We start from the raw sequence: 27,516 nt of genomic DNA, 5'->3' as shown, positions 1-27,516 counted from the left end.
TCTTCGCCGCCTCAGGCGCGCCGCGGGGCCGCCCCAGCCGGGCGGGCAGCGATGTCTACCCGGCCGGGGCGCGACGATGCGGGAGCCGGCCGAGCAGGAGCTGCAGCGGCGCCGGGAGCAGAAGCGGCGGCGGCACGACGCGCAGCAGCTGCAGCAACTCAAGCACCTGGAGTCCTTGTGAGTCCCCGCCGCCTCCGCTCCTCCGAGAGGCGCTGGGTCGCCGTGAGCCGGCGCCGCGGGGGCGCGGGAGGCCCGGTCCCCGGGGACCCGTGCGGCGCTGGCCCCGGGACTTGCAGTCGCGCCTCCGCGGGGAGGGAAGGGCCGTTTCCCCGGCGCGCCGAGCGGCCTGGGCCGGCAGGGGAGCTCCGGCTTTATTCCCCGCCCGAGGTCGTGCGGCCGCGGCTCTGCATGGTGCTGAGGACCGTGCGGCACTTCGTGAGCGCTGGGTGGGGAATTGGGGACTGAACACGCGGCAGGTGCGGTGAGCGCTGCGGTCCTGCCCTTTGAGGGTGGTCGGTTCACGGGGCCCGCCAGGCACGGGATAAACCCCCCATTCTCTTCATCTGCGGCTGAGAAGGGAAGAGAACACGCCGTCCTCTACCGTTAGTGCGGTGGGGAGGGGAGGGCTGGAGAATGGGGTGACGGACCTGTCCCTAAAGATCCCAAAGATGGAAGAGTGGAGACTTGTTCTCTTTAGTCCTGAGGGCTTTTACCAGCAAGAAGGGTGGGGGCTACAAAGAGGCCAATTCCAGCTCAGCCAAAAGAATTAGGACCAGAGTCTCCAGGGGTTGCTGGTCGGCATGGCCTGACCGAAAGGGGCGCGCCGCGCCCCCAGCTCCAGCGGGATCAGGGAGAGAGCCTGGAAGCCACGGGAGGAGGGCGTGTTGTAAAGGAGACTGAGACCTCAGGTGGGAGGTGGGTTCATGATCTTCCAGTTCTTTTCTGTGATTCATTCTTTCTGTAGTTAGCTGGCAGACTTGTGAGATTGCTGCTCACGGAGTTCTTCCATACATACTTCGATTCTATTTCAGGCACTTGCATTACCTAAGCTAAGATGATGATGTAAGGAAAAGCCCTCAAAGGACTCAGATTCTTTATAATTAACCTGGGAGCTTTGACACAAAATGCATTGCACTGTTGGAGGCTGGCCTGCTCTTTTCAGTGTGACCCTTGAGCCATCAACTACCTTCCTTTATATTTGTGAGAGCAGTTGTAAATGGGATTTTTTAGGGAATGTAACTGCTAAAGATTTCACAATGTGTAGTTCCATCACACTCCTTTTCATCTTGGCAATAACAATTACATATTTTTCAGGAATTTGGATTTCTGTTTAATTGGCCATATGTTGTTTTTGTACAACTCCTGTGGCTCATAGGATGTATTACTGGATTATTGGATTCATAGACTACTACCAAACTCCCTTTGGTCTCTGTGCATAAGCCATGGCATCAGTATTTTAAATGAATGGCTGCAGATGAACTATATCATTTCCCCAATTTGTGCAGATTTCCATTGTTCTCCTAGATTATGCCACCATGTTGTGTTGGAAAATATTTTAAGCATTTGCTTTGGAAAATCACCGTACCACACCTAAGAAGCTAAATCTATTCATGCCTACTTGTTTACTGTGTAATCTTCATGCAGATCCCCCTCTGCTCAGAAAAACTCCAGATTAGAGACTCATGGCATTTGTCATTTACTCCCTGCCAAGTTGTTTTCTTCCACCTCTGTTGCCCCAGATCTTGGCCTCTGTGATGCTAGTGCTCCAGTCTAGAGGTGCCTCATAAGGTTCTTGAGAGCATGGACTTGTCTTCAACAAAGGACTGAAGCCAGCATTATGCAGTATGTGTGATAAGTCAGTTGCCCAAAGTACACAGTGAGAATGAATCGTAATTCAAACTAAAGGTTTTTACCTCCAAAGCCCATGAGGTTTCTACCCTGCCTCACTTTCCTTCTGCAGGATTCACATTAACACTGATTTATTTATTTTTATTTTTTTTTAGATTTTATTTATTTATTTGACAGACAGAGATCACAAGTAGGCAAAGAAGCAGGCAGAGAGAGAGAGGGGGAAACAGGCTCCCCGCCGAGCAGAGAGCCCGACTCGGGGCTCAATTCCAGGACCCTGGGATCATGACCCAAGCTGAAGGGAGAGGCTTTAACCCACTGAGCCACCCAGGTGCCCCACATTAACACTGATTTAAAACTGAAAAATACTCCTGCTAGAATTCTACCTACTCCAAGAAGTTAGAATATTTCCTTGTACCAGGACAGTTATAAAGATGTATTGTCATTTCTGAGAGCAGTTTTCTTTATTTTATTTTATTTTATTTATTTGTCAGAGAGAGAGAGTGTGTGTGTACGTGCACAAGCAGGGGGAGCAGCAGGCAGAAAAAGAAGTAGGGGTCCCGCTGAGCAAGGACCCTGGGATGATGACCTGAGTCAAAGGCAGATGCCTAACCAACTGAGCCACCCAGGTATCCTGAGAGCAGTTTTCATTTTATATGTTTTTTGAATTTAACTAGTTATATCCTTATGCCCTTAGTTCTCCCTTCTAGTACCTAACAACATGCCTAGCACAATATTTGATTACTTCTACAAGGAGTAAGTTTTTATATGGAATCTTTAATACTACCTGAATATCAAATTTAGTTTTGCCTATTGTACCTGCTCCTTTTTTCTAGTAGGAAAATATCAAGTTAGTTAGGGCTAGAATGGAGGTTATATTCCTCAAACTATTACAGAAATAGCATTGATTATTAAAACAGAAATCTAGCATATATAACTCTATAGCAGATATGAACTCCTAATAGCGTATTTTTGGCTCCATTTTTCTTTCTCAGTCCCAAGTTATCTTGCTTTTTCTTTCAGAAATATATTAACCTGTGTTTATACTGACAGAGCTGTAATGTAGTTACCACTGATTTCATTTTCTTTTGCAATTAAACAGCATTTGCAAGTTAATGCATGTAGATTTGAATAGAATGAAAAGCAAAGATCTCTTTCATTTATTATCCTTAGTTCCTATCCCTAGGGGCAAGCATGTAACTAGTTTCTTTGCTATCCTTTAGAGGTACCTAAAAGGTATGTATCTGTGTGGCCATATATAATCTCTTTCTTCCCATGCACACGAATAGAAGCTTACCAAATACATTGTTTTGTTCCATATCTCCTCCCCGCACCTTTTTTTTTTTTTAATTTACACTGTTATGGAGCTTGCCCCATGTCAATATAGAATTCACTTTTTTTTTCTAAAGATTTTATTTATTTATTTGACAGACAGAGATCACAAGTAGGCAGAGAGGCAGGCAGAGAGAGAGGAAGGGAAACAGGCTCCCTGCTGAGCAGGGAGAGCCCAATGTGGAGCTCGATCCCAGGACCCTAAGATCATGACCTGAGCTGAAGGCAGAGGCTTTAACCCACTGAGCCACCCAGGCGCCCTGTAATTCACTTTTTAAAGATTTATTGGTGTGTATCTGTTCATAAATGTAAATCTGTTCATTATAGAACACCTAATTACTCACCCTTGCTTCACCATCTGGGTGCAGCAATGTTGAATCTCTCACATTTCCAATCTTTTCACAATTTTAAGCCAGCTGCTATGCCCAGATGTCCTCAGTAAAATGTTCTTTGTGGGGGTGCTAAATGGACCCAGGATGTTTGGTTATCACGTTTCTTTTTTTCATTCTTATTTTCCTTCATGGTCCCATAGGCATTCACAGTTAAAAGCCAAATAAACACCCACGTGGTGTATGTTCTAGCTAGAAGTGGGTCAGCACTGAAAAGTGAACATGAGCATTTGGTACTAATTATCCAGATTTGGAGTCCAGAAGCCTTTTGGGGCAATTCCGGCAGAGTAATGGGAAGTGAAAATGAATCGGTTGCATAGGCATGTTGTATATGTTCCCTTGGCGGGGGTGGTCTGAGAGCTCAAAGGGAAAGTCCATTCCCTGCTTACTCTAGCAGCATTCTTACTGAATGCTGCCTGTCATCCAGGCACCGTGCAAGGGTCCTGGACCCTGGGTCCAGTGAGGCTGTCAGAGAGCTGAGGAGCAGATGGCTCACTCTGCAGGCAGGGTGGGTGGGCAGGATTTGAACCAGGACCTGCAGGGAAATGGGAGAGGAAGCCTCTAGGACAGATCAACTCCATTTCCTTCCCTTCCAACAGGCCCTTCCCTCCAGCTTTGCTCCTGCCTCCCTGCCTCATGCTGCCCCCAACCAAGTTAGAAAAGACTTCTTAACCTCCTCCCCCATGCACCTCTTCAGTGTTGAGTAAGTGGATGTTATGCTAGGTAACCAAACAGCTGTGACAGTTTGGAACCATGATTAGCTCCCAGGTCTTCTTTGACATTTCCCCTGCAATCTCTTGCTTTCTCTTCTTCAACAATAAAGTCACTGTGCTCAGACACCTAGTTATTACCTCAGTGAATTTCAGCTTTGGATCTCTGCAGGATGTGGTGTAGCATCAGTTTATATGGGATCTCTGACTGCTGGGCATATTTTATTAACTGCTTTCGATTTAATGTACTTTTAAGGTTTTACTAAAAATATCCTTTTTATTTTGGCCTGCAGTTGCTTTTTGCTCACTAAAATGTGTTACATTCCTGTTAACATGATTGATGATGTTTTTTCTTTTCATTTCTAGTTATGAAAAACCTCCTCCTGGGCTTATCAAGGTCAGTGTGAAGTTTGTGCCTTTGGTCATCCTCTTAGACATATTTGACTCAGTGCTCAGACTCAGTAACTTGTTATAAAAACCTGTTGCATGTGATTTTGAACATCCTTTTATGGAACCCTGCTTCTTCCTGCAGATGCCAGTCGGTTCATACACTTTGGGCTTTCTGTGTCCAGCCTGTGCCTTTGTAGAAATGTAATCAGCCATGTGTCTGTTCCCTGAGAAACAGTGGCAGGCCCACATGTTCCGCAGCGATCAGTCCCTTTCTCCCTCCCTCTGTCTCGCTGTGGCTGCATCTTCTCGCAGCTGTGCTCCTTCTCTGACTTGCTGCTGGTTTCCTGAGTATCATTAGCTCAGAGAACAGTAGTCTCTGAGGAAACTGGAAGGTCTCCTGGTCCAGGCCCTGGTGCAGGACACCCCCCTACCCACCTCCAGGCAGCACCTGGCCCTAGAGTCCAGTCTCTCTGTGGGAGGAAGACCTAGAGGGCTCGGTGGAGGCCAGAACAGCTTTCTGCTTGCTCACATTCAGTGAAAAGAAAAGATTGTTACAAAACCTTCTTCCATTATAAATTTAATATTCATGAGAACTAAAAAAAAATCAGATGGTTGGGTGGAGTCAAGATGGCGGAGAAGGAGCAGGCTGAGACGACATCGGGTAGCAGGAGATCAGCTAGATAGCTTATCTAACCATTGTGAACACCTACAAATCCAACGGGAAATCGAAGAGAAGAAGAGCAACAATTCCAGAAACAAAAAATCGATCACTTTCTGAAAGGTAGGACCTGCGGAGAAGTGAATCCAAAGCGACGGGAAGATAGACCCCGGGGGGAGGGGCCGGCACCCGGCAAGCGGTGGAGCGACGGAGCACAAAATCAGGACTTTTAAAAGTCGGCTCCACTGGGAGACATCGCTCCAGAGGCTAAACTGGGGGGAAACCCAGGCGGGGTCAGCATAACCCCAGGTCCCGCGGGGTCACAGAAGGACTGGGGGTGTCTGAGTGCCGCAGAGCTCGCAGGTATTAGAGCGGGGAAGCCGGCTACAGCGACAAAGCCGAGGAGCGAGCTCTAAGCCCGGGGTTACCTTGTGCCGGTCGCAGGCTGGGTGGGCTCGGAGCGCGGCTAGAGGCTGTGGAGACGGAAGCGACCCGGCGCTTTTCTCCAGCTCCAGCAATTGACTGCTTTCCTCAAGGCGCGACCGCAGGCCAGAGAGGCGGGGCGGTTGGGCGCTTTGCTCTGAGAGCGCACTGAGGAGCGGAACCCCAAGCTCTCGGCTCCTCCGGGCCGAGAGATTGGGAGGCCGCCATCTTCATTCCCGTCCTCCGGAACTCTACGGAAAGCGCTCAGGGAACAAAAGCTCCCGAAAGCAAACCCAAGCGGATTCCTTAGCCCTTAGCCCTGCCCTGCCAAGGGCGGTGCAATTCCGCCTTCGGCAAAGACACTTGAGAATCACTACAACAGGCCCCTCCCCCAGAAGATCAACAAGAAACCCATCCAAAACCAACTTCGCTCACCAAGAACAGCGGAATTCCACAGCAGGAGAAAGCAAATCTTATCTGGACAAAATGACAAGGCGGAAAAACTCACCTCAAAAAAAAGAACAAGAGGCCGTACCGAAGGCTGGAGACCTAATCAATACGGACATAGGTAACATGACAGATCTAGAGTTCAGAATGACAATTCTCAAGGTTCTAGCCGGGCTCGAAAAAGGCATAGAAGATATTAGAGAAACCCTCTCCGGAGAGATAAAAGCCCTTTCTGGAGAAATAAAAGAACTAAAATCTAACCAAGTTGAAATCAAAAAAGCTATTCATGAGGTGCAATCAAAAATGGAAGCTCTCACTGCCAGGATAAATGAGGCAGAAGAAAGAATTAGTGACATAGAAGACCAAATGACAGAGAATAAAGAAGCTGAGCAAAAGAGAGACAAACAAATACTGGACCACGAGGAGAGAATTCGAGAGATAAGTGACACCCTAAGACGACACAACATGAGAATAATTGGGATTCCAGAAGAAGAAGAAAGAGGGGAGCAGAAGGTATATTGGAGACAATTATTGGAGAGAATTTCCCTAATATGGCAAAGGGAACAAACATCAAAATCCAGGAAATGCTAAGAACGCCCCTCAAAATCAATAAAAATAGGTCCACACCTCGCCACACCTGATAGTAAAATTTACAAGTCTTAGCAACAAAGAGAAAATCCTGAAAGCAGCCCGGGAAAAGAAGTCTGTAACATACAAGGGTAAAAACATTAGATTGGCAGCAGACCTATCCACAGAGACCTGGCAGGCCAGAAAGAACTGGCATGATATATTCAGAGCACTAAACGAGAAAAACATGCAGCCAAGAATACTATATCCGGCTAGGCTATCATTGAAAATACAAGGAGAGATAAAGAGCTTCCAGGACAAACAAAAGCTGAAAGAATTTGCAAACACCAAACCAGCTCTACAGGAAATATTGAAAGGGGTCCTCTAAGCAAAGAGAGACCCTAAAAGTAGTAGATCAGAAAGAAACAGAGACAATATACAGTAACAATCACCTTACAGGCAATACAATGGCACTAAATTCATATCTCTCAATAGTTACCCTGAATGTTAATGGGCTCAATGCCCCAATCAAAAGACACAGGGTATCAGAATGGATAAAAAAACAAAACCCATCAATAGGCTGCCTACAAGAAACTCATTTTAGACCCGAAGACACCTCCAGATTTAAAGTGAGGGGGTGGAAAACAATGTACCATGCTAATGGACATCAGAAGTAAGCTGGGATGGCAATCCTTATATCAGATCAATTAGATTTTAAGCCAAAGACTATAATAAGAGATGAGGAAGGACACTATATCATACTCAAAGGGTCTGTCCAACAAGAAGATCTAACAATCTTAAATATCTATGCCCCTAACATGGGAGCAGCCTACTATATAAACCAATTAATAACAAAATCAAAGAAATACATCGACAGTAATACAATAAGAGCAGGGGACTTTAACACTCCCCTCACTGAAATGGACAGATCATCTAAGCAAAAGATCAACAAGGAAATAAAGACCTTAAATGACACACTGGACCAGATGGACATCACAGATCTATTCAGAACATTCCATCCCAAAGCAACAGAATATACATTCTTCTCTAGTGCACATGGAACATTCTCCAGAATAGACCACATCCTGGGTCATAAATCAGGTCTCAATCGGTACCAAAAGATTGAGATCATTCCCTGCATATTTTCAGACCACAATGCTCTGAAGCTCGAACTCAATCACAAGAGGAAATTTGGAAAGAACCCAAATACATGGAGACTAAACAGCATCCTTCTAAAAAACGAATGGGTCAACCAGGAAATTAAAGAAGAATTGAAAAAATTCATGGAAACAAATGATAATGAAAACACAACGGTTCAAAATCTGTGGGACACAACAAAGGCAGTCCTGAGAGGAAAATATATAGTGGTGCAAGCCTTTCTCAAGAAACAAGAAAGGTCTCAAATACACAACCTAACCCTACACCTAAAGGAGCTGGAGAGAGAACAACAAAGAAAGCCTAAACCCAGCAGGAGAAGAGAAATCATAAAGATCAGAGCAGAAATCAATGAAATAGAAACTAAAAAAACAATAGAACAAATCAACAAAACTAGGAGCTGGTTCTTTGAAAGAATTAGTAAGATTGATAAACCCCTGGCCAGACTTATCAAAAAGAAAAGAGAAAGGACCCAAATAATAAAATCATGAATGAAAGAGGAGAGATCACAACCAACACCAAAGAAATACAAACAATTATAAGAACATACTACGAGCAACTCTATGGCAACAAATTTGACAATCTGGAATAAATGGATACATTTCTAGAGATGTATAAACTACCACAACTGAACCAGGAAGAAATAGATAACCTGAACAGACCCATAACCAGTAAGGAGATTGAAACAGTCATCAAAAATCTCCAAACAAACAAAAGTCCAGGACCAGACGGCTTCCAAGGGGAATTCTACCAAACATTTAAAGAAGAACTAATTCCTATTCTCCTGAAACTGTTCCAAAAAATAGAAATGGAAGGAAAACTTCCAAACTCATTCTATGAGGCCAGCATCACCTTGATCCCAAAACCAGACAAGGATCCCACCAAAAAAGAGAATTACAGACCCATATCCTTGATGAACACAGATGCGAAAATTCTCACCAAAATACTGGCCAATAGGATCCAACAGTACATTAAAAGGATTATTCACCACGACCAAGTGGGATTTATTCCAGGGCTGCAAGGTTGGTTCAACATCCACAGATCCATCAATGTGATACATTAATAAAAGAAAGAGTAAGAACCATATGATACTCTCAATAGATGCTGAAAAAGCATTTGACAAAGTGCAGCATCCCTTCCTGATTAAAATTCTTCAAAGTGTAGGGATAGAGGGCACATACCTCAATATTATCAAAGCCATCTATGAAAAACCCACCGCAAATATCATTCTTAATGGAGAAAAACTGAAAGCTTTTCCGCTAAGGTCAGGAACATGGCAGGGATGTCCATTATCACCACTGCTATTCAACATAGTACTAGAAGTCCTAGCCTCAGCAATCAGACAACAATAAGAAATTAAAGGCATCCAAATTGGCAAAGAAGAAGTCAAACTATCACTCTTTGCAGATGATATGATACTATATGTGGAAAACCCAAAAGGCTCCACTCCAAAACTGCTAGAACTTATACAGGAATTCAGTAAAGTGTCAGGATATAAAGTCAATGCACAGAAATCAGTCGCATTTCTTTACACTAACAACAAGACAGAAGAAAGAGAAATTGAGGAGTCAGTCCCATTTACAATCGTACCCAAAACTATAAGATACCTAGGAATAAATCTAACCAAAGAGGCAAAGAATCTATACTCAGAAAACTATAAAGTACTCATGAAAGAAATTGAGGAAGACACAAAGAAATGGAAAAATATTCCATGCTCATGGATTGGAAGAACAAATATTGTGAAAATGTCTATTCTACCTAAAGCAATCTACACATTTAATGCAATCCCTATCAAAATCCCATCCATTTTTTTTTAAAGAAATAGAACAAATAATCCTAAAATTTATATGGAACCAGAAAAGACCTCGAATAGCCAAAGGAATATTGAAAAAGAAAGCCAAAGTTGGTGGCATCACAATTCCAGACTTCAAGCTCTATTACAAAGCTGTCATCATCAAGACAGTATGGTACTGGCACAAAAACAGACATATAGACCAATGGAACAGAATAGAGAGCCCAGAAATAGACCCTCAACTCTATGGTCAACTAATCTTCGACAAAGCAGGAAAGAATATCCAATGGAAAAAAGACAGCCTCTTCAACAAATGGTGCTGGGAAAATTGGACAGCCACATGCAGAAAAATGAAATTGGACCATTTCCTTACACCACACACGAAAATAGACTCAAAATGGATGAAGGACCTCAACCGCAGCAACTTCTTCCTAGGAACATCGCCAAAGGCAACAGAAGCAAGGGCAAAAATGAACTATTGGGATTTCATCAAGATCAAAAGCTTTTGCACAGCCAAGGAAACAGTGAACAAAACCAAAAGACAACTGACAGAATGGGAGAAGATATTTGCAAATGACATATCAGATAAAGGGCTAGTATCCAAAATCTATAAAGAGCTTATCAAACTCAATATCCAAAGAACAAATAATCCAGTCAAGAAATGGGCAGAGGACATGAACAGACATTTCTGCAAAGAAGACATCCAGATGGCCAACAGACACATGAAAAAATGCTCCACATCACTCGGCATCAGGGAAATACAAATCAAAACCACAATGAGATACCACCTCACACCAGTCAGAATGGCTAAAATTAACAAGTCAAGAAATGACAGATGCTGGCGAGGATGCGGAGAGAGGGGAACCCTCCTACACTGCTGGTGGGAATGCAAGCTGGTGCAACCACTCTGGAAGACAGTGTGGAGGTTCCTCAAAAAACTGAAAATAGAGCTACCCTACGACCCAGCGATTGCACTCCTGGGTATATATCCTAAAGATACAAACGTGGTGCTCCGAAGGGGCACGTGCACCCGAATGTTTATAGCAGCAATGTCCACAATAGCCAAACTGTGGAAAGAGCCTAGATGTCCATCAACAGATGAATGGATAAAGAAGATGTGGTATATATATACACAATGGAATACTATGCAGCCATCAAAAGACATGAAATCTTGCCATTTGCGACGACGTGGATGGAACTAGAGGGTATCATACTTAGCGAAATAAGTCAATCGGAGAAAGACAACTATCATATGATCTCTTTGATATGAGGAAGTGGAGATGCAAGGCGGGGGGGGTTGGGGGGAGGTAGGAAAAGAAAAAATGAAAAGATGGGATTGGGAGGGAGACAAACCATAAAAGACTCAATCTCAAGAAACACTGAGGGTTGCGGGGGGGAGGGGGGACGGGAGAGGGTGGTGGGGAAATGGACATTGGGGAGGGTATGGGCTATGATGAGTGCTGTGAAATGTGTAAACCTGACGATTCACAGACCTGTACCCCTGGGGATAAAAATACATTATATGTTTATTAAAATAAAAAAATTTAATCAGATTAAAAAAAAATCAGATGGTTAAAAAAAAAACCTTTATTGTGTGACAAAGTTACTTGGTGGTAGAACACACTTCATAAATATAGCAGGTATGAAATTGTAAAAGTAACAGTGGTTTCCAAGGGATAATAATTGTTTTTAGTTTAACATATTATTTTTATTATTTCAGAAAATCTTGTTTAATTCTATACTTTGCTTCATTCCATAAGGCCTTTAAGGTAGCAGAAAAGTTTGTGATCTGATTCTAATTTTTGTGATCCAGAATCAGGATTTGGAGCTCACAAATCATTCTTAAGTGAACGATACTAGTAATATCATTTTTAATCATTTTCATGATATAGTTCTTCTGGTACATTTATTTCTGTTTTTTCTGTCAGGTATAATTGGTCTTTCTTTCTAGTACTTGAGAGGGTGACTTAGGATGACATGGGCATGTCCAGCCCATGAGAAAGCCAGGCAGTGCTGTGTTCTGAAGCAGGTAGGAGAGAATTCCTGGGCTTTTTTTGCCATGTTTTGTACACGCTGTTTCCTTTTTTAGGAAGATGAGACTAAGCCGGAAGACTGTATACCAGATGTACCAGGCAACGAACATGCCAGGGAATTTCTGGCTCATGCACCAACGAAAGGACTTTGGATGCCACTGGGGAAAGAAGTCAAAGTTATGCAGTGTGAGCACGGGAGAGTTGCAAGTAACACTCCTCCATACACGCAAGTTATACACCACGATTTACAAAGCGTGTTTACTTTTTTTGTTGTTTAATTTGTTGTCACCACAGCCCTGTTAAGTCAAGGCATAATCTCTGTTTTATAGTTAAGGAAGCCGATCTGCATATGTGTTAGTAGTCTGAGGCTTCTGACTCCAAGGGCAGTGGTCACCCACAGGACCATAGCTGCCTTTAGAGTTCACTCTTTGGCAATACTCCAGTAACAAAAAGGATATCCCGTTGTAGAAATGCCATGAAGGACAAGGGATGTATTGGAAGGCAGGTCCCTTTGGGTCTTGCATCATCATTCACCACCACACCCCCGCATCAAGGTCAGTGTTAAGGTTTCATCCATGTAAACTGAGAGGAGCTGTGGGCCCCAGAGGGTGGGTCCACAACGGTGTGTTGTTCATGCACGCCCCCACCCCACCAGGGCCACAACACTTTTCATCTAGCATAAGACGGTATTTGAAGAAAGGGTACTGCTGCCTTTTAAAGACATTTGTTTGTCCAAAGATTCTTCATTCACATAATTAAAATAGTTTCCAGTCTCTTTTTCTCCATTTCCATTTATAGATTTTTTTTACTTATTTTGATATTTATCTTCATATGTCTAAGATCACATATGTATTGATTTTTCAGGTTTAGGTGTTATTTGTTGACATTGTACAATGGAAGATGAGAATTTAGCTCTCTCCTGCTCCTACCACACACATCTACCCTTATTATATCACATCTTCCCCAAAATGTTTTTTTCATAATTTTGGTTAGATAAGTCTTTGATGTTTATTTCATTATGATAATATCCAGAGCTGAATTATATAGTAAACTGATTACTTTTCATTTCATGCATCCTGAAGACTTCCCTCCTTCCCCCTGGATTAATGGTTGTCTTTTTCTTTTTTTTTTTTTTTTTTTTTTTTAAAGATTTTATTTATTTACTTGACAGAGAGAGATCACAAGTAGGCAGAGAGGCAGGCAGAGAGAGAGAGAGGGAAGCAGGCTCCCTGCTGAGCAGAGAGCCCGATGCGGGACTCGATCCCAGGACCCTGAGATCATGACCTGAGCCGAAGGCAGCGGCTTAACCCACTGAGCCACCCAGGCGCCCCAATGGTTGTCTTGTTTTTTTGGTATTTGTGTGTGCATGTGTGCGTTTTGTTTTATTCTGTTATTGTTTTTGGCTTCCATGTACTGATTTTTACTCAACCTCAAATTGCTCTAAAGGTTCAATCTTAAGACCTTCACATGCTTAAGGCATTCTGTTAATTTCATCCTCTGACAATGGTTGCTCCTATGCTTGTCATCCAGAGATCTCCCTTCACTTTGGGTTTTGAATTGAATGTTTGTGTCCCTCTACAAATTCATATTTTGAAGCCCTAATCCCCAGTGGGATGGTATTTAGAGATGGGGTCTTTGGATAGTGATTAGGATTAGATGAAGTAATGAGTATGGCTCTGATGATGTGATTAGTTCCTCTTAAGAAAAGACCAGAGAGCTTGCTGTCTCCAGTGTGAGGACACTCTATGAGAGGACACAGCTGTCTACAAGTCAGTAGAGTAATCATCAGAAAACAACCTTGTTGGCATCCAAATTGTAGATTTCCAGTGTCCAGTACTGTGAGAAAATAAATTCCTATTGTGTAAGTGACCCAGTCTATATTTTGTTAGGGGGACCCCGAACTAAGACACCATCATTCTGCAGTTTCCCTTAGCTTCTTTCCTCTGTTGAATCTTCTGTTTCCTGTATGTTGAGTCATCTTTTTTGTTATGATCTCTTGTTATGTTGGAGCCAAGACCATTAAATGGGGAAAGGACAGTCTTTAAAAAAAAAAGAACAGTTATTCCCATGCAAAAGAATGAGTTGGACCCTTATCTAATACCATATACAAAATTTAACCTTAAATGGATCAAAGACAAGTGTAAGACCTAAAACTATAAAGTCTCTTAGAAGAAAACATAGGGCAAAGCTGTACGAAATTGGATTTGGCAGTGATTTCTTGGATCAAACACCAAAGGTACAAGCAACAACCAAAAAAAGGGACAAATATGACTTCAAAATTTTGTGAATAAAAACATTATCAATAGAGTAAAAAGGCAGCTTTCAGAATGGGAGGAAATATTTGCAGATCATATCTGATAAAGGATTATATCTATAATATATAGAGAACTCCTAAAAACAATGAAGAGACAATCTGATTAAAATTTGGTAAAGGACTTGAATAGACATTTCTCTAAAGAAGGTATACAGATATCCAGTAAGCTCATGAAACGATTCTCAGTGTTAGTAATCATTAAGGAAATACAAATCAAATCTACAGCGAAATATTACCTCATACCCATTAGGATGGGTACTAATCAAGAAAACAGAATGTAACAGATGTTGGCACATGGGCACAGCCTTCGAGCTTCCCAGGACTGTGTCAGAGTTTTTGAAAGCCCTCTATGGACATCTCACTCCCCAGATCTTTTACATTTTTAGCTGGGTTCCTGTTTATCAAATGATATCACAGTCATTGGCAACTGTGATGTTAAACAATTGCAGGTGGTTGTTTTCAACAAATATCCTAAGGGATTGGGCTTTAGGAAAAGCTGTATGACTGGTTACATAGCAACAACATGCTGTCAGTGTGGCTCTATGCTCTGGGATTAGGGTTTTTTGGGGGGCTCAAAACCTGGTCTTACCCCCTTGAGGGTTCAGGACTCTTGCTTTTCATAGCTGTCATGGTTGCAAGGCTGTTGGTTTTTAAGATTATTACGGAGATCAGGAGAGAGGGCTGGGAGTAGGTCTGGTTAAAATGCCAGAAATCCTGCTGTTCTTACCAAACTTCACTAGCTTTTCTTGAATGAATGCTCCTCAGATTGTGGCAAACCTTTGGTTAATTTCTAGAGTTTCAAATAAGTTGATTTGGGCAAGTTTACAACTATTTCCAGTGCTTTTATGGAGGTTGTCACGTGGGCATTCTTGAAGTGCTTCCTGGTTTGTTTTATGAGGTGGTTATTTAAATTATTTATTTTAGAGAATGGGAATGAGCATGGTTAAGTGGGGGAAGAGAGGGGCAGAAGGAGAAAATCTTGAAGCAGACTACCTGCTAGCCCGGAACCCTACCCAGGGCTTGATCTTAAGATACATGAGCTCATGACCTGAGCCAAAACCAAGAGTCAGATGCTTAACAGACTGTACCACTCACGTGCCTCCATTTCAATTAACATTTTATCGTTATTTGCATTGACTTGGAAAATAAGTGTCTGGATTGGGACCAGAGCCAGTTTTACTCACTTCTGATTTTCAAGGGCCTGCAGGGGACATAATGATGTGTTGATATGGTCATTTAATTTTGTGAAATTTGCCAAGGCAAGATATTTTTTTTTCCTAAAGAACCCCCGCCATAATTTAAACTCAGGCCCCACAAAATTTTGACTCATTCCAAATGGGATAAAAGACACATGTACATGTACATCCTTTCATTGATTTTACTGATTGTGGTGTTATCTAGAACAGTGGTTCTCAAACTTTAATATGTCTATGAATCACCAACTAATCTTAAAATTCTTTTGTGTTTTCGCATTTCTGGGATGGGTCTAACACTATGCATTTCTAACAGTCTACCATGTGTTGCTGATTTTGCTTGCCCATGACCACATTTTGAATAACAAGAATCACCTTTCCTTTAACAGTAACAGAATTTTGAACACCAAAAACTTTGGTTTGAAGGAGTATAATCCTTCTTTCCCGAACTTTAAATGTCTGGGGAGTTAAAGACAGGGACAGCTCAGAGGCAATCAACAAAGAATCTCCAGACTTCCAGACTTCGTTCTTTTTTTTTTTTTTTTTTACTTCATTCTTTTTTAATGGTTTCCTGCATCCAACCCTCAAAATTAAAAGGGAACATCCCTTCTCTTTCACTTCATACTTTGAGTACCTGTCAGCACGGAGCAAACCTGGCTGATCTTACTCCTGCTTCCTGCTTTCTGACTTCCTTGGTTGGAGTTCCTTAATGTCCAAAAACAGGGTCTCATTTAGCTCACCACTCATATGACTTCCTGATTGCCTCAAATCCAGATGGTTCTGAGAGGATGAAAACAGTTGAGGGAAGTAACAAGGATCTCACCCATTCCTGCTTTGTTTACCACTTCATTTTTCCCACAGGTGTGGGAACACACACAGGTGTGTGTTTCCCTCTTTTGCTCAGGAATGTGTGTGTGTATTTTCTTATTATGCCTCCTCCCAGTTCCTCATCAGGGCCGTCTTCTTCTAATAATAAACCTTTTTACAAAGGACAGTTTCCCTATTCAGCAGGTGAGGCTATATTAGAGTGCTAATGGAATTAACATTGTAAGATAATTTCTGATTTGTTTTAATTAAAGGTGAGGGATTTTTTTGTAGTTATTTACTCAATCAGAGAAAGAAGCTATTTGCTCTAGTGTCTCAAATTGTAAATGAGAATCAGAGTCTCTTGATGAATAGAAGAGACCTCCCCTTTGAAAAATACTATAAGCTACAGCCTAAAAACAATTTCACTCTATAGTACTTTTACATTGGATTACTTAATACCTATCTGGTGAGGTGATATTTATTCCTAAAGCTACATGAATAAAGATTGTTTGGGGAAGCAGTTAGTTTCCCTTTATTTTCTAGGATCTTAATGGTTTATCCACTCAATACATTTGCTTTTAGAATTGGAGTTTAATGAAGAAAAACTTTAATATGATCTACTGATTCTTCATCTTAATTAAATGAAATTGTTATCTTACAGACATATTTCCCTTTTTCCTTTGTTTTTAGGTTGGCGGTGTAAACGATATGGTCACCGAACAGGCGACAAAGAATGCCCTTTTTTTATCAAAGGCAACCAGAAGTTAGAACAGTTCAGAGTAGTAAGTAGAACCCCACCTTGTCAATTTACATTTTTCAGAAATAGTGGATATTAATGAAACAGGTAGTAATCAGTGAACTGGAAGTTCACATAAAATACATTCACAGGAGCTTTTTCGCCAGAGTATCTGGTGTTGACTACATCTCTTATTAAATTACATTTTGTGTGACAGTTAACAACTAACTTTTTATTAAAGTGTTATTTGTTTATACCTTGGGAATGATTCTTTTTCTAAAGCACACTTTGTTAATTATTCAATCACTTGTTTTAACTTATATAAAAACTCATGTTTCATGAGTTTTCATGAGGGTTTTAGTTTCCCAGTCTTTAAAGACTAGATGTCTTTAAATTATAAGCTAGAAGTGCACCTGGGTGGCTCAGCGGGTTGAACCTCTGCCTTCAGCTCTGGTCATGATCTCAAGGTCCTGGGATTGAGCCCAGCATCGGGCTCTCTGCTCAGCAGGGAGCCTGCTTCCCTCTCTCTCTCTGCCTGCTTGTGATCTCTGTCAAATAAATAAATTAAATTAAACTTAAATAAATAAATAAATTATAAGCTAGAAGTGTTACATAAATTGTATATGCTCTTCAGTTGACAGTAAAATAGTATATCATTCCCTTACTTTATTTTAATAATGTCTAAGTGTACTGAGATTATCAGCATATATCAAACTGGGGCCAACATTCACTAAAGTTTTTAAGACATTTAAAACATTGTGGGGCAGGGGTACCTGGGTGGCTCAGTAGTTTAAATCCTCTGCCTTCAGTTTAGGTCGTGGTCCTGGAGTCCTGGGATCTAGCCCCACATCAGGCTCTCTGCTCGGCGTCCTCCCCCGTCTCCGCCTGCCTCTCTGCCTCCTTGTGATCTCTGTCTGTCAAATACATAAATAAAATCTTTAAAAAAAAAAAACATTGCGGGGCAACTGGGTGGCTCAGTTGGTTAAGCATCTGCCTCCGGCTCAGATCGTGATCCCAGGGTCCTGGGATTGAGCCTCACATCAGTCTCCCTGCTCAGCGGAGAGTCTGCTTCTCCCCTTCCTTCTGCCCCTCCCCCTGCTCATGCTCTCTCTCTCTTTCTTAAATAAATAAACTCTTTAAAAAAAAAGACATTTAAAACATTATGGCTTTAATTATCTGAAATTATTTAATATTAATTATTTAATAATTATTTAATAATCTGAAATTATTTAATAACCTAGATGGAATGTCAGTTTTTACAGATACTATATAAAATATAGTTTGGTGATAAATCTCAAAAACTTTGAAGATAATCGTATTTTTTTTGGCTCAGAAATCCCATTTAAGGAATTTAAGGATATAAGAGAAAATCAATATGTACACAACTGTTTATGAATAAGGATATGTATATATAAGGATAATTCTTATAATTTATGATTAAAACAAAGGAAACAAAAGAAAAATGGTAAACTTAATAGTCCAACATATCAACATAAATTTCTGTAAATGCAGATTATTTAGTCATTAGAAATTATTATTTATATATTTTGAGATTTTATTTTTAAGTAATCTCTACACCCAGCCAGGGGCTGGAACTCACAACCCTGAAATCAAGAGTTGCATACTTTACTGACTGAGCCAGCCAGGTACCCCAGGAATTATGTTTCAGAGGACATAATGTCAGGCACCTGGGTGGCTTAGTCAGTTAAGCATCTGACTTCAGCTCAGGTATGATCCCAGGGTCCTGGAATCTAGCCCCACATCTAGCTCCCTGCTCACTGTGGAGTCTGCTTCTCCCTCCACCCTGCTTGTGCTCTCTCTCTCACTCTCAAATAAATAAATAAAATCTTAAAAAAAGAAAAAAAAGACGTAATGTCATGGGAAAATATTCACAAAGACGTAAGTGAAAAAAGAGTTGTGTATATAAGAGGATTATAGTTTTTTATAAATTACTAATAATGATTGAAAGAAAGAGATCAAATGTTAATAGTACCTCCCCAGAAGGGAGGTAATAGGGTCTTTTTAAAAGATTATTTACTTAGAGAGAGAGAAAGAGTGTGTGTGTACACGTGCACAAAAGTTGGGGGAGGGACAGAGGGGAGAATTTTCATGCATACTCCCTGCTGAGTGCAGAGCCCAATGTGGGGTTCATTCTCATAACCCATGAGATCATGACCTGAGCAGAAACCAACTGAAGCCACCCAAGTGCCCCAGTAGGTTTTTGTCTTGCAGGGCTTGAACTGACAACCTCGAGATCAATACCCAAGCTGAGTTGGTTTTTTTTTTTTTTTTTTTTAAAGATTTAGAGTTGGACATTTAACCAGCTAAGCCACCCAGGTGCCCCACTTGTTTGTTTTTTTTTTAAAGATTTCATTTATTTATTTGACAGAGAGAGACAGCAAGAGAGAGAATACAAGCAGGGGGAGTGGGAGAGGGAGAAGTATGTTCTTATGTACTTTATGTTCTTATAAAGGATATTTCAATTATAATCTATATTTTTCTAATTAGAAAGTCCTTTGTCACAGCCCTCAGCAGGTTTGCAGTGATAATAACCCTTAGGAAGGATTAGAACATGTTAAATATAAAATTATACCAAATAGGAAAAAAAAAACTGGTTTCAGTCAAATATGGATTTAATTTTTATTTAACTAATAATCCATGGAGCCTAATGCAACCTTAACCTTTTCTCATCCTCAAGGCACATGAAGATCCCATGTATGACATCATACGAGAGAATAAAAGACATGAAAAGGATGTAAGGTGAGATGGTCCTGGTGCTAACAATACCCCCTTAAAGTCTGAAATTGTATAAAGTTGGAAACACCAGTTCCAGTATTAGTTGAGTGTTTGGGTGACTATGGTACTTCAGTTGTCAACTGTTTGGAAGGCAGGAGTCATCACGGGAAAGGCCAGCGGGTAGGGAACCTGCAGGCCAGCCTCATTCCACTTGGGTTAGCTTAAAGCAGTGGGCTTGGTCCTGCCTGCTCACACCTGATAGTTGATGTTGACAGTTATAACTTAGTTTTTCTTCTCCAGTGTCTTTAGGGAGCTGAGCTATTCTTAAAAATTATCCTTAGACCTGAATGAAGATAGGATGAAGAAAGTGGAGGGTTTGATTTTCTCCAGCTGGTTACATGGAGTTCTGATTGTTAAAGAGATAGATTATCTAGATTATCAAGTGGCCAACTTGAGTGGTTGTGGGTGGTTGGAGGGTGCTGATGAAGGAAGGGAAGCATCTGTTTGTTTGTTTGTTTGTTTTTAATATTTCTTTTTTTTTAAGATTTTATTTATTTGACAGACAGAGATCACAAGTAGGCAGAGAGGCAGGCAGAGAGAGAGGAGGAAGCAGGCTCCCTGCTGAGCAGAGAGCCCGATGTGGGACTTGATCCCAGGACCCCGAGATCAGGACCTGAGCCGAAGGCAGAGGCTTTAACCCACTGAGCCACCCAGGCGCCCCCGGAAGCATCTGTTTAAAGTTATGTAGCAAGGACTGGAAAAACATGCAGAAATATTTAGGACAGTGAAAAAAATACAGAATGTCTTATACACTGGGTACAGTCCTGTCAGAGAGGCACCAGTGTGGACAAGAATGGGGAAAACATAGATAAGAATGGGGAAAAATAAAAATACTACCTTCAGTAAGGTCGTTATTCATGATGTTTTTTACCCTCACTGCTGCCCTTATATAATTTTTATCTACCTTTTTTTTTGAGTTAAATATGGTTCTTTGGTTAATCTTCTATGTGTAGGATACAGCAGTTGAAACAGTTACTGGAGGATTCTACCTCCGATGAGGATGGGAGCAGCTCCAGTTCCTCAGCAAGTAAAGAGAAACACAAGAAAAAGAAGAAGAAAGAAAAGCATAAGAAAAGGAAGAAGGAAAAGAAGAAGAAGAAGAAACGAAAGCATAAGTCTTCCAAGTCAAATGAGAGTTCAGACTCGGACTGAACAACAACTTGACTTGTTCAACATTCTCTTCTCCCAAAACAGACACTGCAGCCAAAGACCAGAGGCGTGCAGGCCGGGAGGACTAGGAGAGAGCCACCTAGAGAGCAGGGTATTTGGTGTCCCGCATGTGAATTCTCACCTGCCTTCCAGCAGAGATGTGACCCCAAGAGGGTGAGTTGTACTGTCCCGGGCGCTAGCTCTGGACAGCAGCTGATGTCAGGCAGGAGAGCTTTGTCCAGTGTCGTCCTCCCGCTGAACCCTGCAGTTTGTGATTCCTTCAAGCTGCCTCTGCCAGGGTGGCCGGACCAAGGAATGAGTCTCTGAGGATGCTCCAGGTGCTGCTGCAGCCTTCCCTCCCCGGGGCGCTACTTAGTTCCCAGAGACTTCAGGTTTGATTTTTCTCTGTATGCAAGGATAATAAAAGCTCATTATTTTATTTATTTAGAAAATATTCATTATTTTTGAATCATAATATACTTACACAGTCCAAATTTAAAAGGTTCATAAGGTTTGTTTAATGAGGAAAAATCTTCCTCTTCTCTCTCCCAGCCACTCAGTTCCCTTCCCCCATGGCTAATGTTACCAATTTCTTGTGAAGTCATACAGAAATATTTTTATATCATGGAAAAAATGTTTTCTCTCTTTTTAATATACTATAAACATTTGTCTGCACCATTTCTTTTCCATTTTTTAACTGAACAATAGAAAGCATATTGGGCCTTCCTACACTCAAAAGATCCCTGCTCATAAACTGCTGGCATGTTTGCTTGAGATTTTTTTTTTTTTATAGTGAGATACACTGTAATAACATTGAAAAATCATGTATTTAACTTGCTTACGTCTTATTGCTATTTTCCCATGACTATTATTATTTCCATAATAATAGATTCAGAGAAATTACAAGAGTATAGAGATTATTATACTGGGTCAGCTACCCACATCCCCATATACATCTTCATCCTGTTGGCTAAGCACAGCCCACCTGGGAACTTGTCCCTTTGACTGCGCTGCTGTTGAGGCAGCTCAGTAGGTTGGGTAGGCCTGCAACTTGGGGAGGGTGTCTGTTCTTTGCCAAGCCAAAGCAGAGCCAGATCTTGCTCATAAGCAATTGTCCCTCCCTCACCATCGTCTGTTGCTGCTTTCATCATTCTGGGTCCTAGGAATACATTATTCCTACTTTATGCCACTTTCCCTGGGGAGTCCCCCTCTTTTTTTAATTTTAATTTTTTTAATTTTTAAAAGATTTTATTTATTTGATAGCGGGCATGTGTGCACATGAGTGGGGGAGGGGCAGAAGGCGAGGAAGAAGCAGGCTGAGCAGGGAGCCCCACGTTGGGGCCCATCTTAGGACCCTGGGATCATGACAGGCAGACACTTAACAGACTGAGCAACCTAGGCGTCCCGCTCCTCTCTTTAAAGTATAAATGATGCAGGCCAGGTTGACTCTTTCTCCAGCTCTCTTCAGTTAGTGCTCCTAGTCTTGGACTTAGAAAATTTATCTCAGTAACACAATTGGCCCAGATTGGAATGGCCAGGATTTGTCAATACTGAAAATTATAAGGTCAGTAAATTCAGCCATGTCTTACACCTACCCTTGGCATTCTAGCTCAACATGCAGCAGGAAATTCTCCTTTCAGGAATTTTCTTCCTCCTGCAGGAAACCCATTCATCATAAACATACTCAGTGACAATACGGGAGAATAATATAGATGATTGTCAAACTTATGGTGCAGCAAAATCACCTGGGGTGGTTGTTAAAACAGATTCCTGTGTCTTAACTCCTAGAATTTTAGAATTTCTGATTACTAGGTCTGGAGTGGACTGGACAATTTGCAGTTGTGACAAATGCCCAAATGATACTGACACTGTTGGTCTGGGGGCCAGACTTAGAGAACTACTGCTCTAAATGTTAAACCTCTTCCTGGTTTGTTGTTGTTATTGTTATTGTTGTTTTTGTTGTTTTAATTTAAATTTTTTCAGTGTAAACTTCTTCCTGAAGCCTTCCTCCACTTTCTGCTTTAATTGAAATCTTGTGGTGCCCCTGGGTGGCTCAGTCCATTAAGTGTCTGCCTCTGGCTCAGGTCATGATCTCAGGGCCCTGCGATTGACTCCCGTATTAGTCTCCCTGCTCAGCAGGGAGCCTGCTTCTCCCTCTCCACTCACGCTCTCTTTCACTGTCTCAAATAAATAAAATCCTTGAAAGAAAGAGAGAGAGAAAGAGAAAGAAAGAAGGAAAGATATCTTGCCATCTGCTGCAGCCCTTGCAAGTTAATTCCTGTCTCTTCTCTCTCACTCCAGCTTTCTCTGTCTACTGTTTCTGGCCTAGGTTCCATGGTCCTTTACTTCAGTTTGTCATATCCCTTGACCTGTAGTCTTTTTGCCCAGTTTACCCAGAAGAACCTCAACCTAACCTCTTTTTTCCTCTGCTCCAACTCCCAGACTGCTGAGCCTATCAATCTGATCAAAGTTCTTCATCCTAAAATCTCTCCTTTCAGACTCAGTACTCTCCAGTCCTATTTAGGAAAGGAAGAGAAGTCACCAACCTCCTTCTACCAAGGTATCTATCAACCTGTCATTGTGGTTGTGGTAGGCAGAATTATAAAATAGCCTCCAAAATTTTTTGCCCAAATCTATAAAAATGTTACTATAATGGATTTTACCCCCATAGTTAGATTATAATACACAGTTGACCTTTTCAAAGGGTGCAGGGCTGTATGGTGTGGCCTCTTACTCCAGTTGAGACAACTCTGCAGAATCATTGCAGCTCAGGAGCTCCCAGTGGAACTTTGGCTAAAGACTTTGTTGTTACTGCATTACATCCATACTTCTTCCCTGCTTAATCAGGCTTTCTTTGCCCCGTCAGAGATTTTATTCCCCATAACACTCCCCACTAAATTTTCTGCACACAAATCTTCATGTGAGAGTCTGACCCTAAGGAACTTATTGTGCCAGGAGGTACAGTAACTGCTTGGGAAAATGAAAGGGAAGGTGTTGTCAGGATGTACCCTTCATTTGGACTTATGTTTCACTTCTGTTTTAGCCTCTAGAATAAAGGTAAGACTTTGGGAAGGATAACAAAGCAGGCACAGTGTTCATTGGACCCGTCCTCTTTTTGTGCTTGCTCTTCCATATACCAGCATTACCATCTTCCCCACCTTCTAGGGTCCAACATCTTCCTAGTACCCAGAGAGCCCCAGTTATGATCCATTTAAGTGCCTTCAGTTAGTTCATCCAAAGCACTTGAAACTCATTTTGCAGATGTCAAAAAAGCAATCAGACTCAACTCATATTAACACATTAATGAAAATCACACTCTTTAATCTTCTTATGAGCATTTACAAGCAAATGAATTAGATTGTTGGAATTTGAATGAATCAGGATTGTTGGTAGGGAGTTAGAGTAGTGGATGCCTTCCTGGTTCGCAGATAAGCAAGGAAGTTGGATTATATGGATTCAAGTCTTCCTTATTGTTCAGTTACTCCAGCTAATGCATTCCTACCTCAGCTTTCCCATTTTGATTATGTTCTGGACTTGGAATGATGGAACAGTGACAAGACCAAAACTGTTCATCTAAACTGACACTAAGCCATTCATTCACAAATATTTGAGTGCATATGATGTGCTAGGCTCTATATGAACTATTCCATGGAGCTACCAGCCCTAAGGAATACATGGTCTCAAGGGTGAAAATGTTGTAACTCTCCTGTCATGTCATGTCATGGGCTATCAAAGTGAAAATGAAACTAAAATACACACAGGAGAGTCCCATACTCCCGCCATGGGTGGGGATAGGCATCACAGATATTTTCCTAGAATATCTACCCAATCTTTTAGGTAGGGGTTAGGAGGGAGATAAGTCACAAAAGCTTATGGTAAGACCAGCTTTAGAAACCGTACTGTATTTTGCTTGCCTTTTTGCATCTCAGTGAAAACATGCCATGCTATCACTTTATACCATCTCCTTAATGCATCTTGAGAGTTAACTCTGTTACCACAGGTAGTTAAAATGCAGTTAAAAATATAAAAATAGAGTAAACAAATATAGTTAACTCATCACTGGGCAACTCAGAGGCAACACTGAGTGAACCCATCCATAGGTATCAAAATATTATTCACACCATCACCCAGAAAGCCCTTCCAGGAAGCAACTCTAGCCTTTCCACATGTACCCTGTTCTTACAAATACCCTTAAGGACAGTCTTCATCCACATATAAACATATTGGCACTTAGTCACAGCCTTAACCTGTACCATTTATTGGGAAAAGACTGGTTCCATAAATTGACCATATAGGTTATAGTTTCTGAGTGTAAGGAGCTCTTGTTTGCTTTGTTTCTGTGAGTGTACACTGGGAGTAAGTAACATATACTACAACTCACCAACGGACATACTGGGCAGTGGAGCTACTAAAAGCCTGGTTTCCATTTGTAAAAAAATAAATAAGCTGCTGTCTCTATCATCAGGGTAGTTTCTCTTTTGGGGCATCCTTCATCTCTTTATTCTGCCCTCAGCTCACCATCCTCTTCCCCATTTTAAAGGTCCCTGGAGATAACAAGACAATAATACACCTGGCAGAAGTATTCATGAATAACCCAACTCTACTGGTGGTGTTACCAGTGATGTGGCCATTTGGAGAGGGGAAGAAAATGCTTGAGAATCAAACACACATGCAATTCAATTTATTTGTTTTAGTTCTTTTAATTCCAAAGGCTTTATAATGTCACATTTTCTTTATGTTGGTATAATTGGTTTCTTAGTTCAAATCAAGGGATAATCCTGTGTTTTAGGCCATCATGCTGATGTACTATTTAGCTCTTCTATGTAGCTGGAACACAGCAATTTGCTTGCTATGAAAAAACAGAATAAAAGAGTTCTTTAAATTAGCTGTATAACAAACTCAAGATATACAGAGTCATTACTAATATCTTTAGTTTTCATCTTTACGATAAAGTTAAAGGTCTTAACATTTTGCCTGAGCATGAGTATTAGTCTTTTCTTATGACCACAGTAGTGTAGGAATGGCCTTGAAAGGGCCAATAACCATGTGCTCCCTGACATCCTAGGCCTAGGGGTTGAAGGTGTGGCAGGGATACCAAGGCTCAGTGTGAAGAGAAGCCTATCATGCCACTAGCCCCTTAAGGGAGACCCTGAACTTCAAGTACCCAGCTCTCCAGGCTCTAAACTGGGACATTTTGATAAACCACTGGGATAACTATACAAAATCCCATACAACCCACAACAGACTACCATTAACACCCCTGGGAATTAAACGTGGAAAATCATCATAACAATTCCATGGAACTGAAAGGCTTTGGCTCCAATCTACTTATAAGGAAGGATCTATAGATCTACAGGTCTGTTACCCAGTCAGAATGCTGCCATTTTTCACTGCCCACAAGCAGTGTTAGTTTTGCAGGGCAGAACACGCACTGAGTAGGAAACGCCAAACAAAGCCCTAAAAGCCAATCATGAGACACCCAAATTAGATACAGAATAGATACCAACCTCTGTACCTGCTGTCTATTTCCTAAACGTTACAGCATCTGCCTCTTATCTGTTTGAAACTTTGTAAGGTACCTTGGTTTTCCATCTCTCACAGTTACCTGAGGTAAGAAGTGATTCATACATTAAATAATTCAAGTTACTTAAAAAACCAAACGGGGGAAAAAACCACACCCTTCTTGAAAAAAATCTATTGTTCAAGATACTATTCTGTATCATTCTATAGTCCTTGACAGAAAAAAAAAAAGCAAAATAATGGACACAATCTAGACAACTCGGCCTGAAAATTACCATCTTAGCTGTGTAACCAAGAGTAAATTAAAGTTATCTTCTTCACAGGGCTGTGATAGGATGGAAAAAACTGATTCCTACACACTGATGGGAAATGACAGCAGAGGCAAATGAGACTGTGAGAAGACTAAAGGTAAGATAGACAGTGTTTTGGTTTAGAAACTAAGACTGGAACTTAATTAAATTTCCCCAGGGGCCCTTATGCATCCCATTCGTCACTTACCTGCTTCATTTCATTTTTGCTTCCCAGGTACAATCATCCCCCAGACTCTACTTTGGGCCCTTCCTACTCCTTTGACCTTCTCCCTAAGGGTGGGACTAAGCCTCACCTCCCTAGGGTGATCCAAACTCAAGCTTCAACCAGGTATGTATGATCTGCTAGTCCAGTCCTCCCACTGACAACCACACAGTAAAGCAAGACAACTTCCTTTCCCAAGCTTCCTTGTCTATGGATGTTATCATTTTCTCTAGATACAAGTTCAAACCACAGACTTTTTTTTTTTTTTCTTTTGACAAGAGATAGAGAGCACAAGCAAGCAGTGCAACAGGCAGAGGGAGAGGGAGAAGCAGGCTTCCTGCTGAGCAGGGAGCCTGATGAGGGGCTTGATCCGAGGACCCTGAGATCATGTCCTAAACCAAAGGCAGATGCTTAACTGACTGAGCCACCCAGGTGCCCCTCTAGCCTTTTAATTTTTTTTCTTAAAGAATCAGTTTTATTAATGGATTCTCTGAAATGTTAACTTTTACTCCCACGTGAGTTGGGACCCTTTATATCCAATGTTCAGTTAAGTGTTGGTGGTATAGTGGTGAGCATAGCTGCCTTCCAATGTTCAGTTGAACTGACTTTATACAGGGGTTTCAGCCATATGGACATGCTTCAAATTCCTCCTCCACTATACTGCCAGCTGAAGAGGCCTAGAGCACATTTGTTCCTGTCCCTTCTCTATTCAATTTTCTTTGGACACCTCCTTACTGCCTACAG

The 27,516-nt window shown here is 41.5% G+C and overlaps 1 protein-coding gene across 2 annotated transcripts; it reads left to right on the top strand.

The window, feature by feature from the left end:
• Positions 1 to 20: 20 nt before the first annotated feature.
• Positions 21 to 27,516, top strand: LOC308352230 (retinitis pigmentosa 9 protein homolog). 2 transcript variants are annotated; one of them, XR_013967641.1, is made up of 8 exons: positions 21 to 177; positions 4,646 to 4,676; positions 11,801 to 11,930; positions 16,749 to 16,840; positions 19,493 to 19,554; positions 20,544 to 20,913; positions 26,583 to 26,667; positions 26,785 to 27,516. XR_013967641.1 is itself a non-coding variant. In XM_080818331.1 (6 exons), the coding sequence occupies exons 1-6, from the start codon at positions 77 to 79 to the stop codon at positions 20,740 to 20,742; spliced, it is 615 nt and encodes a 204-aa protein (XP_080674457.1). In that variant the 5' UTR covers positions 21 to 76; the 3' UTR covers positions 20,743 to 21,416. The 2 variants fall into 2 exon arrangements, 1 of the variants encoding a protein (XP_080674457.1); XM_080818331.1 differs by lacking the exons at positions 26,583 to 26,667; positions 26,785 to 27,516 and having other exon boundaries at positions 20,544 to 21,416.

This window comes from Martes martes (genome assembly GCF_963455335.1).
Source record: "Martes martes genome assembly, chromosome: 11".
Lineage (NCBI taxonomy): Eukaryota > Metazoa > Chordata > Mammalia > Carnivora > Mustelidae > Martes > Martes martes.
This window is presented reverse-complemented; position numbering and strand designations above follow the sequence as displayed.

What these genes read in the sequence shown, in the direction of transcription:
- LOC308352230 (XM_080818331.1), top strand. Translation starts at nt 77, where the DNA reads ATGCGGGAGCCGGCCGAGCAGGAGCTGCAGCGGCGCCGGGAGCAGAAG. An exon ending in CTCCTCCTGGGCTTATCAAG is followed by an intron (nt 4,677 to 11,800) that starts GTCAGTGTGAAG and finishes TTCCTTTTTTAG; the next exon opens with GAAGATGAGACTAAGCCGGA. An exon ending in AGAAGTCAAAGTTATGCAGT is followed by an intron (nt 11,931 to 16,748) that starts GTGAGCACGGGA and finishes CTTTGTTTTTAG; the next exon opens with GTTGGCGGTGTAAACGATAT.